Here is a 17,235-nt window from a genome sequence, read left to right as displayed (position 1 = left end):
TGATTTAGCAGATACCAGTTTATTCGACATAGTGCATGATCCAAAGAATGGGATACTCCACAGACAACAGGATTTCCTACATCCCTATTACAAAATACTGGATACCTTGAACATAGTTGATTCAAGGTTCCTGCTCCTTTTCTCCTACATCTAGAATTAAACAGGTTTCTCTGTGTAACACACAGTTCACATTCACCGAAGGCTTTGGGGAGAGGGGGAAAATAGGGCTTACAGCTGCCCCCCAAACCAAAGGCACTTAATGTTAAGAGATAAAGCACAGTCGAGTCACCCCACAGACATTCCTGTGTGTTCCGATGGCTGAACTTGAGCGCGCCATCGCTGGCCCAAGTGGGATTCATCATAACAATGTAAAGACACTGATTTCCTTGAAAAAGCAAAGTGCGGTATGAATATAAAGACTCATCCCCACCACCCCACCCCATTCTTTTCTGAAAATAATACATAAGAGAACAACTATTTTACATGATTAGTATCACCCGAGGTTCACACATGGGGAAAAAATAGCTAAAAAATCATCTGTCATAAATTCTCACTATGAAATCACAATAGAATCTGATATATCCAGAGGATCTGCAAGTTGGCAGTGAGCCTCAGACATCACGCTGTGCAGATGAACTCACTGGACAGATGAACTCACTGAGGCCCTGGAAGGTCAACAGTGGGACCCTGGGGTCTATCCCCATGGGCAGACCCTGGGTAGAACACAGGCCTCCTGAAGCCTAGCTCAGGATGCCCTCCACCTCCTTCCTCTTTAAAACACTCTCAAAAGTAACACATGAAACACATCACAGAATAAAGCGCACGTGCCGATGCAGGTCAGCGATTTGGTCTCGCCATTCGGTTCCTTTGGCCACTGGGCAGGCATGTAACCCACCTTGGGGTGGGAATTCTTCACACCAGGTTGTTCAGCCTTCTGAGGGAAGCCGTGTGCAGAGTAGACACGACTGCTCAGATTCGGGAAGGCTCTTTTTGGCTCTTAGCCCATGGTGGGCAGGTGGTCAGCTGCACAACGGAATCCCAGATTCGAAGCGGAGCTGTCGGGTGTGTTCTGGCTTCGAGCAGCACAGCGATACCTGTAGCAGTAAGACTTTGCAGAGAGAATCAGACAGGTGAGTGCTCTTGGACTCTCGATTGAAGGCTCTCAACTGTCAGATTCATGTGGTAACCAACTACCAGCTATGGGGAGTTATGCCAACTTGTAAACAGTGCCTCCCTATAGGCACCCACCCCATGCATATGGAATATGTAGGTTTCAAAAAAGGTACCACATTTAGAGCTCACCAATGTCCTTTACATTATAAACTTGACACAGATATAATACAAAGATGTTGCTGTCAACATTACTTAGAATAGTCAAAAACCATGAAACAAGTACTGGTTACTTGAGTTGGGGCACATCCAGAAGTTGGACTAGTAAGTAGCCACTCAAGGCATGTTTTCATGGAACATTTAATGACACAGGAATGTCTCAGGATACAATGTTAAATGAAAAAGTTAGGATACAAAACCATATATGTAGTGTGATCTCAACCTAGATCATCATGTATGCCAAAGAAAAACAGATTGAAAGATTCAAAATGCACCAGAATCTGAATGGTGTCTGTGTGAGTCACTCAGTCGTGTCCGACTCTTTGAGACTCCATGGACTGTAGCCTGCCAGGCTTCTCTGTCCATGGGATTCTCTAGGCAAGAATGCTGGAGTGGGTTATCATTTCCTTCTCCAAGGGTTCTTCTCAACCCAGGAATCGAACCTGGGTCTCCTGTCTTGCAGGCAGGTTCTTTACTGACTAAGCTATGAGGGAAACCCTCAGGCAGCGGAGTTTCAAATTTCTGATAATAAGTACTACTTTAATAATTTGAAAAGTTATCTTTACATTTAGAATAGTATTTGCCATGAAACCAAGTAATAAAGCTAAATGGCAATTGAGACAATATTAATTAAGAACAACATTAAGATACAACTTAATATACAGCAAGTTGGCAAAAATTAAGTTGCAAACCCAGGAACATCAGGAGTAGGAAATGCTGTGAAAAACACTTTTTTCTTAATGCATTGCTTTTGGTGTTTAAATCACAATAACTCATAAAGCTATATATTTTTGTGTGGGGGATTTGTTTTGTATTGTTTTATAAGCGCAGACTATGATATATATATACAAACACATACAGACATCAAGTTCTCCAACCAAAGTTCAAGTCACCTTCATCACATATTTTTATTCACATTTGATTATAATAGCACAGAGGAACTAAATGAGTTGCCCTAGATGACACATTTGTTCAAAGAAGTAGAATTCAAACCCAGATCTAACTGTGGCGTGCTTGCTTCCCTAGCAAGATGAAAATGTTTATCACATCTCATGCTTCTTTCCCACCCCTGATAAATTCTCCTGCATGTGCACAGATACTCACAAATAAGCGAGTCTAACATATTCCTGGCCACCTACTAGATATTCAGTGAATAACCACAAGATGAGTTGATTTAAACACTTTAAAAGCTTCCATATTCCAAAAATAACCATGCAAGGAACTCTTAGGTCCTAAGATTATGCTTTAATCCAAAATAACAGAGAACGAAAATAAACTAGGTACCCAATGTTTGAAAAGCATCAACTCTGAGTGAACCCTGTGAAATTAAATTCTCTGCCGCTGGTTAAAGAAACTGAGCAAAGAATCATTTAGTGTATACTCTGGAATTCATGAAGGAGAGATAATTTGTGGAGGGGAAAATAGCATGATAAAAGTGCCCCCCCCCCACCGCTTAATTCTTATTATTCTCCTTTCACAAAAGTTGAATGTTTCTAATCTTCATAAAAATTATCTCTAAAAGCTGACAAAGAAATTGGAACCCTTCTCTGGAGCACTTCTACCATAGAAAGAAAAAAACAAAAGACATGCTTTTCTTTTACAGATAGTGAAACAATAGCAACCAATTTTCTCATTTTCCCCACCACCAGCGAGGAATATAACACTATTACCAATATTCAGGCAGGCAGAGGGACAATGAATAAAAAGTATGCTTGAAATAATGAAAAAGTTGATGGCATCTGCTACGACCTGTGACTGGGATGCAATGGCGGCTCCAAACTGGCTAGAGGTGACCATGCAGGAAGACGCAGCAGAAGCTCTGCTATACGCAGGCCTTACTCTTTGGGCTGCTGTGAAGCAAAGTGCTTTGGCATTTCTAGAATCAAGATCCTGTGGATAATGCAGGGCCCCATGCTACCACTGTCCGTGGTGGCTTCCACACTGAAGCAAGAATGCAGTTCAGGGGGAGGCAGGCAGTCAAGTAGGGACAGTCATGTTCCAAAACTGTACCACACATGACAAAAAAAAAAAAAAAAAAACCAGTCAAGTGTTTCCTGACTGCCTTCAGCATACACTGTCTGGCTGGAGCTCACAGGCTGGTTGAGGAAACAATGATTACTCGTCAAAAAGGCAAAACAGCCTGGGGTTAAAAGAATCTGGGGCTATTGCTAATTCAGGGGAAGAAATGGTGGCTTGTGGATGTCTACGTTTTTAGGAATGATTTTTGGAAGGCAGAACTTGGTCAGAGTGGGACTTATCTAAGGTCTTCCGACTGGGGCTTCCCAAGTGGCTCAGCGATAAAGGACCTGCCTGCCAACATAGGAGAGGCAGGTTCGATCCCTGAGTCAGGAAGATCCCTTGGAGAAGGAAATGGCAATTCACTCCAGTATTCTTGCCTTGTAAATCCCATGGACAGAGGAGCCTGGCAGGCTATAGTCCATGGGTCGCCATGACTTAGCAACTAAATAATAACAACTTCTGACTTGAGGATATAGAGAATACCTGGAGAACTGACTTAAATATCTTTTTCCAGGTCACAAAAACAGAGATTCCGATTCAGTAAGACTGGTCTGGGGTCCAAGAATCTGCATTTCTAACCAGCCTGTAGGTGCTGCTCATGCTATCAGCCCATGAGCTACAGATTAAGTAGCACTGATTTACAGGACTTAGAAAGGAGGAAAGCAGGTGTGTTAAGTGGAGAAAACAATGATGTCAGAGGCATGAAAATGGAAAAATTCAGGTAAGTGAAGAGAACAGCAAAGCCATAGGCTGATGGCATCAAAGCACAGTTTATTTATTCATTAAATATTTGACAGTTTACCACACGCTAGATGCTGCTATTCTAGGCAAGAGGGATACAATGCAGAACAAGACAGTTCAGTTCAGTTCAGTTCAATCGCTCAGTCATGTCTGACTCTTTGCAACCTCATAGACTACAGCACGCTAGGCTTCCCTATTCATCACCAACTCCTGGAGTTTACTCAAACTCATTTCCATCGAGTTGGTGATGCCATCCAACCATCTCATCCTCTGTTGTCCCTTTCCCTTCCTGCCCCCAATCCCTCCCAGCATCAGGGTCTTTTCAAATGAGTTAGCTCTTTGCATCAGGTGGCCAAAGTATTGGAGTTTCAGCTTCAACATCAGTCTTTCCAATGAACACTCAGGACTGATCTCCTTTAGGATGGACTGGTTAGATCTTCTTGCATTCCAAGGCACTCTCAAGAGTATTCTCCAACACCACAGTTCAAAAGCATCAATTCTTCGGCACTCAGCTTTCTGCACAGTTCAGCTCTCACAATCAAACATGACTACTGGAAAAACCATAGCCTTGAGTAGGCGGACCTTTGTTGGCAAAGTAATGTCTCTGCTTTTTAACATGCTGTCTAGGTTGGTCACAATTTTCTTTTCAAGGAGTAAGCGTCTTTTAATTTCATGGCTGCAGTCACCATCTGTGGTGATTTTGGTGCCCCCCCAAAAAGTCTGTCACTGTTTCCCCATCTATTTGCCGTGAAGTGATGGGACCGGATGCCATGATCTTAGTTTTCTGAATGAATGTTGAGGTTAAGCCAACTTTTTCACTCTCCTCTTTCACTTTCATCAAGAGGCTCTTTAGTTCTTCTTCACTTTCTGCCATAAGGATGGTGTCATCTGCATATCTGAGGTTATTGATATTTCTCCCAGAAATCTTGATTACGGCTTGTGCTTCATTCAGCCCAGCATTTCTCATGATGTACTCTGCATATACGTTAAATAAGCATGGTGACAATAAACAGCCTTGACATACTCCTTTTCCTATTTGGAACCAGTCTGTTGTTCCATGTCCAGTCCTAACTGTTGCTTCCTGACCTGAATACAGATTTTTCAAGAGGCAGGTCAGGTGGTCTGGTATTCCCATCTCTTTTAGAATTTTCCAGTTTATTGTGATCCACACAGTCAAAGGCTTTGGCATAGTCAATAAAGCAGAAATAGATGCTTTTCTGGAACTCTCCTGCTTTTTCGATGATCCAGCAGATATTAACAATTTGATCTCTGGGTCTTCTGCTTTTTCTAAATCCAGTTTGGACATATGGAAGTTCATGGTTCATGTACTGTTGAAGCCTGGCTTGGAGAATTTTGAGCATTACTTTGCCAGCATGGGAGATGAGTGCAATTGTGTGGTAGTTTGAGCATTCTTTGGCATTGCCTTTCTTAGGGACTGGAATGGAAACTGACCTTTTCCAGTCCTGTGGCCATGCTGAGTTTTCCAGATTTGCTGACATATTGAGGGCAGTACTTTCACAGCATCATCGTTTAGGATCTGAAATAGCTCAACTGGAATTCCATCACCTCCACTAGCTTTGTTCATAGTGATGCTAAGGCCCACTTGACTTCACATTCCAGGATGTCTGGCTCTAGGTGAATGACCACACCATCGTGGTTATCTGGGTTATGAAGACCTTTTTTGTATAGTTCTTCTGTGTATTCTTGCCACCTCTTCTTAATATCTTCTGCTTCTGTTAGGTCCCTACCATTTCTGTCTTTACTGAGCCCACCTTTGCATGAAATGTTCCCCTAGCATCTCTAATTTTCTTGAAGAGATCTCATTCTATTGTTTCACATTCTATTGTTTTCCTCTATTTCTTTGTGTTGATCACCGAGGAAGGCTCTCCTATCTCTCCTTGCTATTCTCTGGAACTCTGCATTCAAATGGGTATATCTTTCCTTTTCTCCTTTGCTTTGGCTTCTCTTCTTTTCACAGCTATTTGTAAGCCCTCCTCAGACAGCCATTTTGCTTTTTTGCATTTCTTTTTCTTGGGGATAGTCTTGCTTCCTGTCTCCTATACAATGTCACAAACCTCTGTCCATAATTCTTCAGACACTCTGTCTATCAGATCTAGTCCCTTGAATCAATTTCTCACTTCCACTGTATAATTGTTAGGGATTTGATTTAGGTCATACCTGAATGGTCTAGTGGTTTTCCCTACTTTCTTCAATTTAAGTCTGAATTTGGCAATAAGGAGTTCATGATCTGAGCCACAGTCAGCTCCCAGTCTTCTTTTTGCTGACTGTAGAGAGCCTCTCCATATTTGGATGCAAAGAATATAATCAATCTGATTTTGGTATTGACCATCTGGTGTAGAGTCTTCTCTTGTGTTGTTGGAAGACAGTGTTTGCTATGACCACTGCATTCTCTTGGCAGAACTCTGTTAGCCTTTTCCCTGCTTCATTCTGTACTCCAAGGCCAAATTTGCCTGTTACTCCAGGTAGGTCTTGACTTCCTACTTTTGCATTCCAGTCCCCTATAATGAAAAGGACATCTTTGGGGGATGTTAATTCTAGAAGGTCTTGTGGGTCTTCATTAGAACCGTTCAACTTCAGCTTCTTCAGCATTACTGGTCAGGGCACAGTCTTGGATTACCATTAATATTAAATGGTTGTCCTTGGAAACGATCAGAGATCATTCTGTCATTTTTGAGACTGTATCCAGGTATTGCATTTCAGACTCTTTTGTTTACTATGAGGGCTACTCCATTTCTTCTAAGGGATTCTTGCCCACAGTAGTAGACATAATGGTCATCTGCATTAAATTCACCCATTCCAGTCCATTTTAGTTTGCTGATTCCTAGAATGTCCATGTTCACTCTTGCCAACTCCTGTTTGATCACTCCCAATTTGCCTTGATTCATGGACCTAGCATTCCAGGTTCCTATGCAGTATTGCTCTTTACAGCATCAGACCTTGCTTCCATCACCAGTCACATCCACACCTGGGTGTTATTTTTGCTTTGGCTCCGTCTCTTCATTCTTTCTGGAGTTATTTTTCCACTGATCTCCAGTAACATACTGGGCACCTCCTGACCTGGGGAGTTTATCTTTCAGTGTCCTATCTTTTTGTCTTTTCATACTTTTCATGGAGTTCTCAAGGCAGGACTACTAAAGTGGTTTGCAATTTCCTTCTACAGTAGACCACATTTTGTCAGAACTCTCCATCATGACCCGTCCGTCTTGGGCGGCCCTACATGGCACGGCCCATAGTTTCACTGAGTTAGACAAGGCTGTGGTCCATGTGATTAGATTGGTTAGTTTTCTGTGACTGTGGTTTTCAGTCCGTCTGCCCTCTGATGGAGAAGGATAGAGGCTTATTATGGAAGCTTCCTGATGGGATAGACTGACTGAGGGGGATATTGGGTCTTGTTTTGAGGGGCAGGGCCATGCTCAGTAAATCTTTAATCCAATTTTCTGTTGATAATGTACCTGTTATCATGAAGCTGACTTATATTCAACAGAGAGTAAATAGTCAGACAATAAATAAATCAATAAATTCAAGAGTGTTTCTGGCAGCGGTCAGCTTGGAAGAAAGTTAAATAGGGAAAGAGGACTAGGCATGACTGGGTGCCACTTAGATAAGGTGGCCTGAGAAGGTCCCTCTGAGGAGGCGCAATGGGAGCTGAGCTGCCTAGAGATTTACAGAATGAGAATTCCAATGACTGGTACAGAAAGGAAAAATGATAAAAAGCAGGAAGCACGGGTGGATAAATGGGATGGAGTTACGTTAAAGGCAGTCTTCTCACCAGAAAGAGGAGGTTGGGCTTGACACAGATGGGAACTGTGACAAACATTTTGCTGGTATACTCGCCCAAAAAGGCAAAATTCAAGACTCATTAGCTATTTAAACTTGGACTTCCCTGGTGGCTCAGATGGTAAAGCATCTGTCTACAATTCGGGAGACCTGGGTTCGATCCCTGGGTCGGGAAGATCCCTTGGAGAAGGAAATGGCAATCCACTCCAGTACTATTGCCTGGAAAATCCTACGGACAGAGGAGCCTGGTAGTCTACAGTCCATGGGGTCGCAAAGAGTTGGACACGCTTTTCTAAATCTGCTCCATTGATAAAATGGGTCTGCTGCTGCTGCTGCTAAGTCGCTTCAGTCGTGTCCGACTCTGTGCAACCCCACAGACGGAAGCCCATCAGGCTCCCCCGTCCCTGGGATTCTCCAGGCAAGAACACTAGAGTGGGTTGCCATTTCCTTCTCCAATGCATGACAGTAAAAAGTGAAAGTGAAGTCGCTCAGTTGTGTCCAACTCTTAGCGACCCCATGGACTGCAGCCTACCAGGCTCCTCTGTCCATGGGATTTTCCAGGCAAGAGTACTAGAGTGGGTTGCCACTGCCTTCTCCAAAATGGGTCTACTACAAAATGGGTCTACATGGGATAATGTCAAAATGCTTCATCCTATCTTTACATGAAAAAGTTAAATGGTAGACGTGGAGATTATTTTAACTGTTACTTTATAATGAACCCAATGCTCTTAATTAAAGGAACTCACTTTGCCTGTCTTATCTGACTTCTTTGGGTTAACCCACTTCCTAACTAAAACAAAAGCACTCATTAGCTTTCCTGTAGGCCTTAGATATCTTACGTTATAAAGATGATAATTCTCTTGCCAACATCTGAACAGTTATTCATTTGCTGGGCTTCCCTGGGGGCTCAAATGGTAAAGAATCTGCCTGCAATGCAAGAGACCCGGATTCAACTCCTGGGTCGGGGAGATTCCCTGGAGACGGGAATGGCAACGCACCCCAGCATTCTTGCTTGGAAAATTCCATGGATAGAGGAACTGGCAGGCTACAGTCCATGGGGTCACAAGGAGCAGGATTGAGCGACTTCTACTTTACTTTTTGGGCTCCTCCAGTGACTTAGCAGTCAAGAATCCACCTGCAATGCAGGAGACACAGGAGACACGGGTTAAATCCCTGGGTTGGGAAGATGCCCTGGAGAAGGGCATGGCAATCCACACCAGTATTCTTGCCTGGAGAATCCCTTGAACCAAGGAGCCTGGTGAGCTACAGTCCACAGGGCTGCAAAGAACTGGACATGACTGCAACAACTTAGCATGCATGCATTTGCTACATAAATAGGAAAATTATTTGCTATATAAATGGGAAAGGTGAGGCACTATCTCTGGTGACAAGCGTTAAGGTTAGGGTTAGGATTAGGTCTTTGTTGAATGGCACAGTTCTATATGCAACCTATCTCTCAGATTATATAACAAATTACTTTAAAATTAGGTGTTCATATGCCACAAAATACAGGCTGTAGCAACGTTAACAAAATGTGCCTGCCTGGAACACTGTGGTCGGAAAAGATGCTTATGGTGTATAAGAGATTTTGCTTATAGCCATACTTGAAGACCTTGGTACATACAGCATAATTCCATTTGGGGAAGAAAAATTAAAACTGCACCAAAAAATTGAGTAGAATACTATCAATATATTCTTTAGAAAGCAAGGTAGATTATTTTTTCATTTTTATGTTTATTATTTATTTTCTAATTTTTATACAATGAAAATGTTTTGCTTATATAACAAAAAAAGCTTAAAATAAGTGATAAAAAGAGCTACTCTTCCACTGGATCACAGCAATACCTAAACTCTTCCATTTACCTAAATGATAATGAAGTAAACCCTAAAAAAGCAAGTCTCACTACAAGTTACTGTTGAAAAGGTCAGGACGATCACATGAGAAAACACTCAATTCACAATATCATTGCATTTTAAATGCACTCATTCACTCAGCAAACACTTATTAATATAAGTACTTCATTGTAAATTCCAGTAATGGACAACTAATGAAATACATAATCAAACAGGAAAATGGCCTGATTTTATATGTCCTCATTGCTCTTTCTTCTTTTCCAACTCTACTTTTAGCATCAAAAATGGCTATTAATGATGTTAGGACTTTGAGTGGCTAAAATATAGGTCATTTTATTAATTAAGAACAGAGGTAGTGGTGAGGACCTGTTTTAGCCCCATTTCATCAAAATAGCTAATTACTGTGTGGAATTGATCTGGATAGCTGCACGCAGCACGTGAGCCTGGATTCAAGAACAATCCATTTAAGATAATGGCTTACTAGCCTTGGGGCACTGGAGTCAAGTGGGATGGCAATATGGCTTTCATGAGAGGAAGAGGTTTAGGTATAAAGAGTTTTGAGGCATCTGTAGCTCATTAAGAACAAAATGATTGCAGAAAAATGACACAGTAGAACCCAGGTCTCTCAATTTCCCATCCACTGCCCTTGTCAGTACACTTGATCAACTCCTTTTGCTAGTAATCTTGGTGTAAAATGGTGGGGTTGTGGGGGCAGCAAGTAGAATTTCCTCAGTGTTGTGAGTTAGGCTCTAAAGATGTCACGGGAATTAATCTAACAACTTCAAAAACAACTATATTTCTTGAGTACTTACTATGTGAACTGTTCTAAAATCTTCACATGTATTAAGTGACTTAATCCTTCTAATAACCCTGAGGTAGGTATTATTATATGTGCATCATATATACAAGAAAAAAATGAGGCACAAGTATGGTAATGGTGTTCCTAAGATCACATGGCTTATAACCATGAATCTAGGATTAGAGCTCTTTCAATTCCATTCTAGAATCTGTGCTCTTAACACCATGATGACTCACAGTTGTTCTTTCTGTGCTCTCTTATCCTTACTGAAGGCATACTTTGGACGGACTCTCAAAAAGTCAGAAATAATCATCAGTGCTTACTTTAGTCATGCAGACTGCCCATGATAATGATCAAAAATAAGTCACCTTCTAATTAAGGTGATTTTTTTTCAAAATGAATTAACTATTCTTTTTATTGATTTTCTTTCTTTTACTGATTTTCACCTTTGCCATAAGAATTATTTCTAGGATTCTGCCTATCTAGTTAGTAGTTCACTTGCTGGTTCTTTATTCAGAAGAGAAGATGGAGGGGAGACAATCTTAATAAAGATGATTATTAAGAATGATGGCACTGTTTGGAAAGAATTATGTCCTCCAAGTTCTTATGTTTGAAGCCCTAACCCCTGGTACCTCAGAATGTGACTGTTTGGAGGTAGGATTTTAAGGTGATAATTACATTAAAAGTAAGCTGTTAGGATGGTCCTTCATTCAATCTGAGTGGCATTCTTGTAAGAAGAGGAGACTAGGACATGAAGACCCCTGCATGCATGGAGGAGAGACCTTACAAGAACACAGACAGAAGGCTGTCATCTTTAAACCAAGGAGTGAGACCTCAAGAAAACAGACTGGTAACACCTGAAACTTGGACTTCTAGCCTCCAGAACTGTGAGAACATAAATCTTTATTGTTTTTAAAAAACAACAACAACAACAAAAACAAAGAATGATGGCATTAGCAGCAACTAACTTACTGAGTCTTTACCATGAGGTAGGCATGTGTGCACATACATTTGTTTGGTACATTTGTTCCTCATAAAAACCTTACAGTAGCTGCAATTATGATGCACATTTTACATATGTGAAAACTGAGACTTAGAAAGATTAAGTAATTTGTCTAAAGTTACAGGCAAAAACTAGCAAAGAGAAGTTAACAGAATTCCAACCCAGATCTAATTCTAGACTCCACAGTTTAATGCACTCACTATACCTAGTGGCAGTTAAAGCTGTCATTCTTAATCTAGTGGAAAGAATAAGCACTCTGAAAGTAATTCACAATCAACACTGTGCTATTTCCTTGACCTCGCCAAAATAACCAGACTGAGGTTACATACCTACATCATTTACAATTAATTTGACTGAGATCCTAGAGTTGCCACTTCTCTCTGGAAAATCTTGCGGTTCCCACTCAGTTTTTCCCACTCTGCTATTCTCTCTTCTGGAATACTCTCTCCATCCCTCTGATCCTGACTAAATTAAAACTTATCCTTAAAAGTGACTAAGAAAAGTTACAGATGTGTAATATAAACTCTAAATCAACTACAAAAATTTTAAAACAAAGAGTTAAAGCTAATAAGCCAAAGAAGAGACAATGAAGTGATTAAAACAACTTAATCCAAAAAAGTTTAAAAAACAAGAGAGAGAGCAAATGGAAAAGAACAGATGAGACAAAGAGAAAAACAAATCTCAAGATGGCAAATTTAAACCCAACCATAACAATAATCATGTTAAATGTAAATGGTCTAAACAGCAAGTGAAAATGCAAAGATTACGTGAATAAATTCATTAACTAAGATGAAATGGATTCATTCCTTGAAAGACACAAACTCCCAAAGATTAATCAATAACAAACAAATAAATTTACCATATTAACAGACTAAAAAAGAAAAACCACATAAACATCTCAATAGCTTCAAAGAAACATCTGGCAAAATCCACATCCATTTCTGATAAAAACTCTCAAAAATCTAAGACTAGAAGGAAAGTTGCTCAAGCTGGTAAAGGGCCGCTTTGAAAACACTATAGCTTATATCATAGCTAATTTTGAAAAGCTGAATGTCTTTCTTCTAAGACCAAAAATTAGGTAAGACTGTTGTACTTATCACTCCTATTCAACAATATACTGGAGGTTCTAGCCAGAGAGAAATACAGCAAGAGAAAGTAATAAAAGATATCCAAATTAAAAAGGAAGAAGTAAAACTGTCTATGCTCCCAGTTGGTATAACCTCTTATGTAGAAAATACAATAGAATCTACAAAAACATTACTAATACAGATGAGTTTAACAAGGTTACACAACACAAATATACAAAAATCAACTCTGCCATGTAACCGTATTTATTAAAAACATGTATTGGGATAAAAGATATTTTAAAAGCATAAACTAAGAAGCTTATAAAAATTTAAAACATTTAAAATAAGCAAGCAAAATGAAATGGTAAAGTAGACATATTTATATGTATGGCACTGGAATATTCTGGTGGTCATACTTGAAATGTTTTTTACAAGTTTCATTTACTCCACTTATCTGTGAAGAAAAAATCTTTTGGTCCTCAGTTCTTATAGAGTAAATGGATTATCAATTTAGAAAAGTGCCATATGTCAGAGACATAACTGGTGGCAACTAGAGTTTTGAACTACTGCTGTGCAAAAAGAGATTCACCTGTTTTTCATGGAAGTCTGGTTCCCCAGCAAGAGGATTCAGATACACCTGCAGTAACAGCTTGAATCAGAGAAAAAAAAATCTGGGACTACAGACAGATGGGTACATGAACATTTTAAACTACTCGAATGGCCTAGGGCAATGCTTTTAATTTAAAATTAGAATTTTAAAGATAAATTTGTCTACATCTTGTTATAAAGATAGGTATAAAGCATAGTTTGAATCAACTCTGAAATTCCATCTAAATGATTATATTAAAAATTCTAAGAAATGAAGAAGACACACACACCTATGAACTCTCATACACATAATTTAAAGAGAGTCTTTTTAGGCCAATGGTTCCCAAACTTTGATGTATGTTATGATCACCTTGACAGCTTTAAAATCCTGATGCCCAGGTCATAATACAGAAAAATTAAATCAGGATAAGGTGAGTGAGCAAACAGGCGTCAGTACTTTTTATAGATCCCAGATGATTCTAATGTGCAATAAAGTTTGAGAACCATTATTTTAAGGCAAAGTTTGACAATGCCTTGATTATCAAATTAATAACTTAATTTGGAGCCATTACAGGGTATTTTAAGTCTCTAACTGCCTAGACTGACTGAATTATCATAGGATGCTTCATGGAGGAACAATCTGCGAAATGCCATCTTTGCATAGGGATAGAAAGACAGAAGTTGAAGTGCTGGAGACACTAAAAATACATGACTTAAAGAAAAAAAGGGAGAGGCGTGCTATTCAATTTCTGAACTCCTTAAAAAAGGCTACTCATGAAACACTGAGTCACTTCTACTAGCCAAGGACAACTGTCTCTGACACTGACATTACAGCCCAAAGAGAAAAAGCATTCTCTGAGATTAATGTTTATTCTACAAAGCACATTCTATATACCAAGAACATTTGGGATGTTTCCATTTCGATATACCACAATCTACCCTCCATCTATAATTCTTACCTTAATAGCAATAGAGAAGCCAAAAAAATATCTGGAGCCTCAAATAAATTAAGGGTGTGGTTCCAGACTTCCATGATGGAAAAGGTATACAGTCCACCCAGATTCGTGGGACAACAAAGATCTCTCAAAGGGTCACAATACAACAGATGGAATATGGTTGACAACAGACCGTTTATAATCTCTGCTTCTTGCATCACTTATTGCCATGCCTGTGCCCAAACTTATTTGTTTTTCTTGCTTTGATGGAGATGTATTAATAGACATGGATGGGACATTTGGGGGTTAATGATTACAATGGACCCATAAACCTGCTGTTTTAACACCAAAGCAGAGGTTAGTGACTCGACTTACTTTATGGCACATGTAGGATCCACCTTTCTTCACCCGGTCTTTCCCAGAAGGGGGGCCTTTCTGTGGATGAAAAGAAGAGAACTCATTAGCTCAGATAGTACAGCTGCCCCTCCAAGGACAGAGAGAGAGAGTGTGTTAATCACTCAATTGTGTATGACTTTTTGCAACACTACAGACTATAGTCCACCAGGATCCTCTGTCCATGAGAATTCTCCAGGCAAAAATACTGGCATGGGTAGTCATTTCCTTCTCCATCCTTAGAGCATTTATTTTAATCCAGCCAGCTCTCTCATGGTTGCCTAAATGGGGCACATGCTTTTCTGTCCCTCGGTCTTGCATCTGCACCCATGCACCTTCTCAAATGCCTTCCAAATCCTATATCCTCTGAGGTCCAGCTCAAGTTCCCACTCTTTGATGAACTCTGTGACTACCTTAAGCAACCCAAACCCCTACAGGGTTTCCTTCCTAGATGACTAATAGGCTGCCTGGCAACATCTCTTACATCAGCTTCTCATGCTGACAGGCAACTTTATCCTGCATTATAACTGGCCTGCAGACCTAGAGTGGCAAGCCTCTTTGAGTTATGTTTTTAAAATCCTACTCTGCAACATCTTATAAACCCTTTCCTAGCTGAATAAATAGATATAATTTTTCTCTCCAAAAAAATTTTAGGTCAGGTTTACTGAGGTATAATTTATATAAACTTATACTTCTACAGTGCTTAAATGTACACTTCTAATGAGTTTTGACAAATGTATAATCATATACCCACCATCACAATCAAGACAAAGAATGTAGTTTATCTTTTTCAAAAACATTTATATAGTGCTTATTATGAACCAAGTAGGGCTCTAAGTATTTTGCAAGTATTAACTCACGTGACTTCTGTAACAACTTCTGATATTAAGCAAGTGTCAGAATGAGGATTCACCCTGAGACAGCCTGGTTCCAGAGCTTAGAGACCAAGAGTATAGGAAACTGAATGGTGGCTTCCACTATAATGAGAACTGAAACCAGAAAGAGCAAGCCGAGATGTAAGACTATTTCTTCTAAAGAGGGCTTTGGAAAAACTGCAATAGAAATGAATGCTGTAAAGTTTTTGTGCCAGGGTCAAAAGCTTCATGATTAGGTTGGCCATGCAAAGAGTATCTGGGAGCTACCAGTAAACTCGTACAAACCAGAACCACATCTTGGAAGTCTGAGAGGGATAAGAGTTTTGTGCTTTTCCTTTGTTATACAAAAACAACCAATGATACAGATGTGGAAAATTCTTAAAGAGATGGGAATAGCAGACCACCTGACTTGCCTCTTGAGAAACCTATACGCAGGTGAGGAAGCAACAGTTAGAACAACAGACATGAAACAACAGATTGGTTCCAAATAGGAAAAGGAGTACGTCAAGGCTGTATATTGTCACCCTGCTTATTTAACTTATATGCAGAGTACCTCATGAGAAACGCTGGGCTGGAGGAAGCACAAGCTGGAATCTAGATTGCCGGGAGAAATATCAATAACCTCAGATATGCAGATGATACCACCCTTATGCAGAAGGTGAAGAGGAACTAAAAAGCCTCTTGATGAAAGTAAAAGAGGAGAGTGAAAAAGTTGGCTTAAAGCTCAACATTCAGAAAATGAAGATCATGGCATCTGGTCCCATCACTCCATGGGAAATAGATGGGGAAACAGTGGAAACAGTGTCAGAATTTATTTTCTTGGGCTCCAAAATCACTGCAGATGGTGATTGCAGCCATGATATTAAAAGACGCTTACTCCTTGGAAGGAAAGTTATAACCAACCTAGATAGCATAATAAAAAGCAGAGATGTTACTTTGCCAACAAAGGTCCATCTAGTCAAGGCTATGGTTTTTCCAGTGGTCATGTATGGATGTGAGAGTTGGACTCTGAAGAAAGCTGAGCACCGAAGAATTGATGCTTTTGAACTGTGGTGTTGAAGAAGACTCTTGAGAGTCCCTTGGACTGCAAGGAGGTCCAACCAGTCCATCCTAAAGGAGATCAGTCCTGGGTGTTCATTGGAGGGCCTGATGCTAAAGCTGAAACTTCAGTACTTTGGCCACCTCATGCAAAGAGTTGACTCATTGGAAAAGACCCTGATGCTGGGAGGGATTGGGGGCAGGAGGAGAAGGGGACGACAGAGGATGAGATGGCTGGATGGCATCACTGACTCGATGGACATGAGTTTGAGTAAACTCCAGGAGTTGGTGATGGACAGGGAGGCCTGGCGTGCTGCGATTCATGGGGTCAAAAAGAGTCGGGGCACGACTGAGCGACTGAACTGAACTGAACTGAACTGAACTCAACAGTGCTTCTTATTTCAGTTTTCTTTTTTCTTTCAAAGTGTGAGTTGCTTAGTCGTGTTCAACTCTTTTCATTCTCATGGACTGTAGCCCACCAGGCTCCTCTGCCCATGGGATTCTCCAGTCAAGAATACAGGAGTGGGTATGCCATTCCCTTCTCCAGGGGATCTTCTTGACCCAGGGATCGAAACCAGGTCTCCTGCATTGCAGGCAGATTCTTTATTGTGTGAGCCAACATGGAATCTCAGTTTTCCTTTTCCTTGTCAAAGGCCCAGATCTAAGTGGCAGAACCTAAAAGAACCATGTTTTCTCCAAGCATAGTTAACACGCTGATCGGAAAACAGTACGTTATTGTTTTCCAAGAAAACAACTTGTGAGCAGAACTTCATGTTTTTTTCAAAGCATTTTCATG

At 40.4% G+C, this 17,235-nt stretch overlaps 1 protein-coding gene across 2 annotated transcripts in view; it reads right to left on the bottom strand.

Moving 5' to 3' along the window:
- SUMF1 (sulfatase modifying factor 1) overlaps positions 1–17,235 on the bottom strand; it is a 100,970-nt gene continuing 83,735 nt past the window's right edge. For both annotated transcript variants that reach the window (XM_005695707.2, XM_005695710.2), the window contains 2 exons: positions 14,509–14,568; positions 1–1,108 (listed from right to left, as the gene is read on the bottom strand). In XM_005695707.2, the coding sequence (XP_005695764.1) occupies positions 998–1,108; positions 14,509–14,568 (171 nt within the window). In that variant the 3' untranslated portion in view covers positions 1–997. The remainder of the gene's footprint in view (positions 1,109–14,508; positions 14,569–17,235) is intronic.

This window comes from Capra hircus, chromosome 22 (assembly GCF_001704415.2).
Source record: "Capra hircus breed San Clemente chromosome 22, ASM170441v1, whole genome shotgun sequence".
NCBI classification, from domain to species: domain Eukaryota; kingdom Metazoa; phylum Chordata; class Mammalia; order Artiodactyla; family Bovidae; genus Capra; species Capra hircus.
The sequence above is the reverse complement of the archived record's forward strand: the minus strand, read 5'-3'. Positions and strand labels throughout refer to the sequence as shown.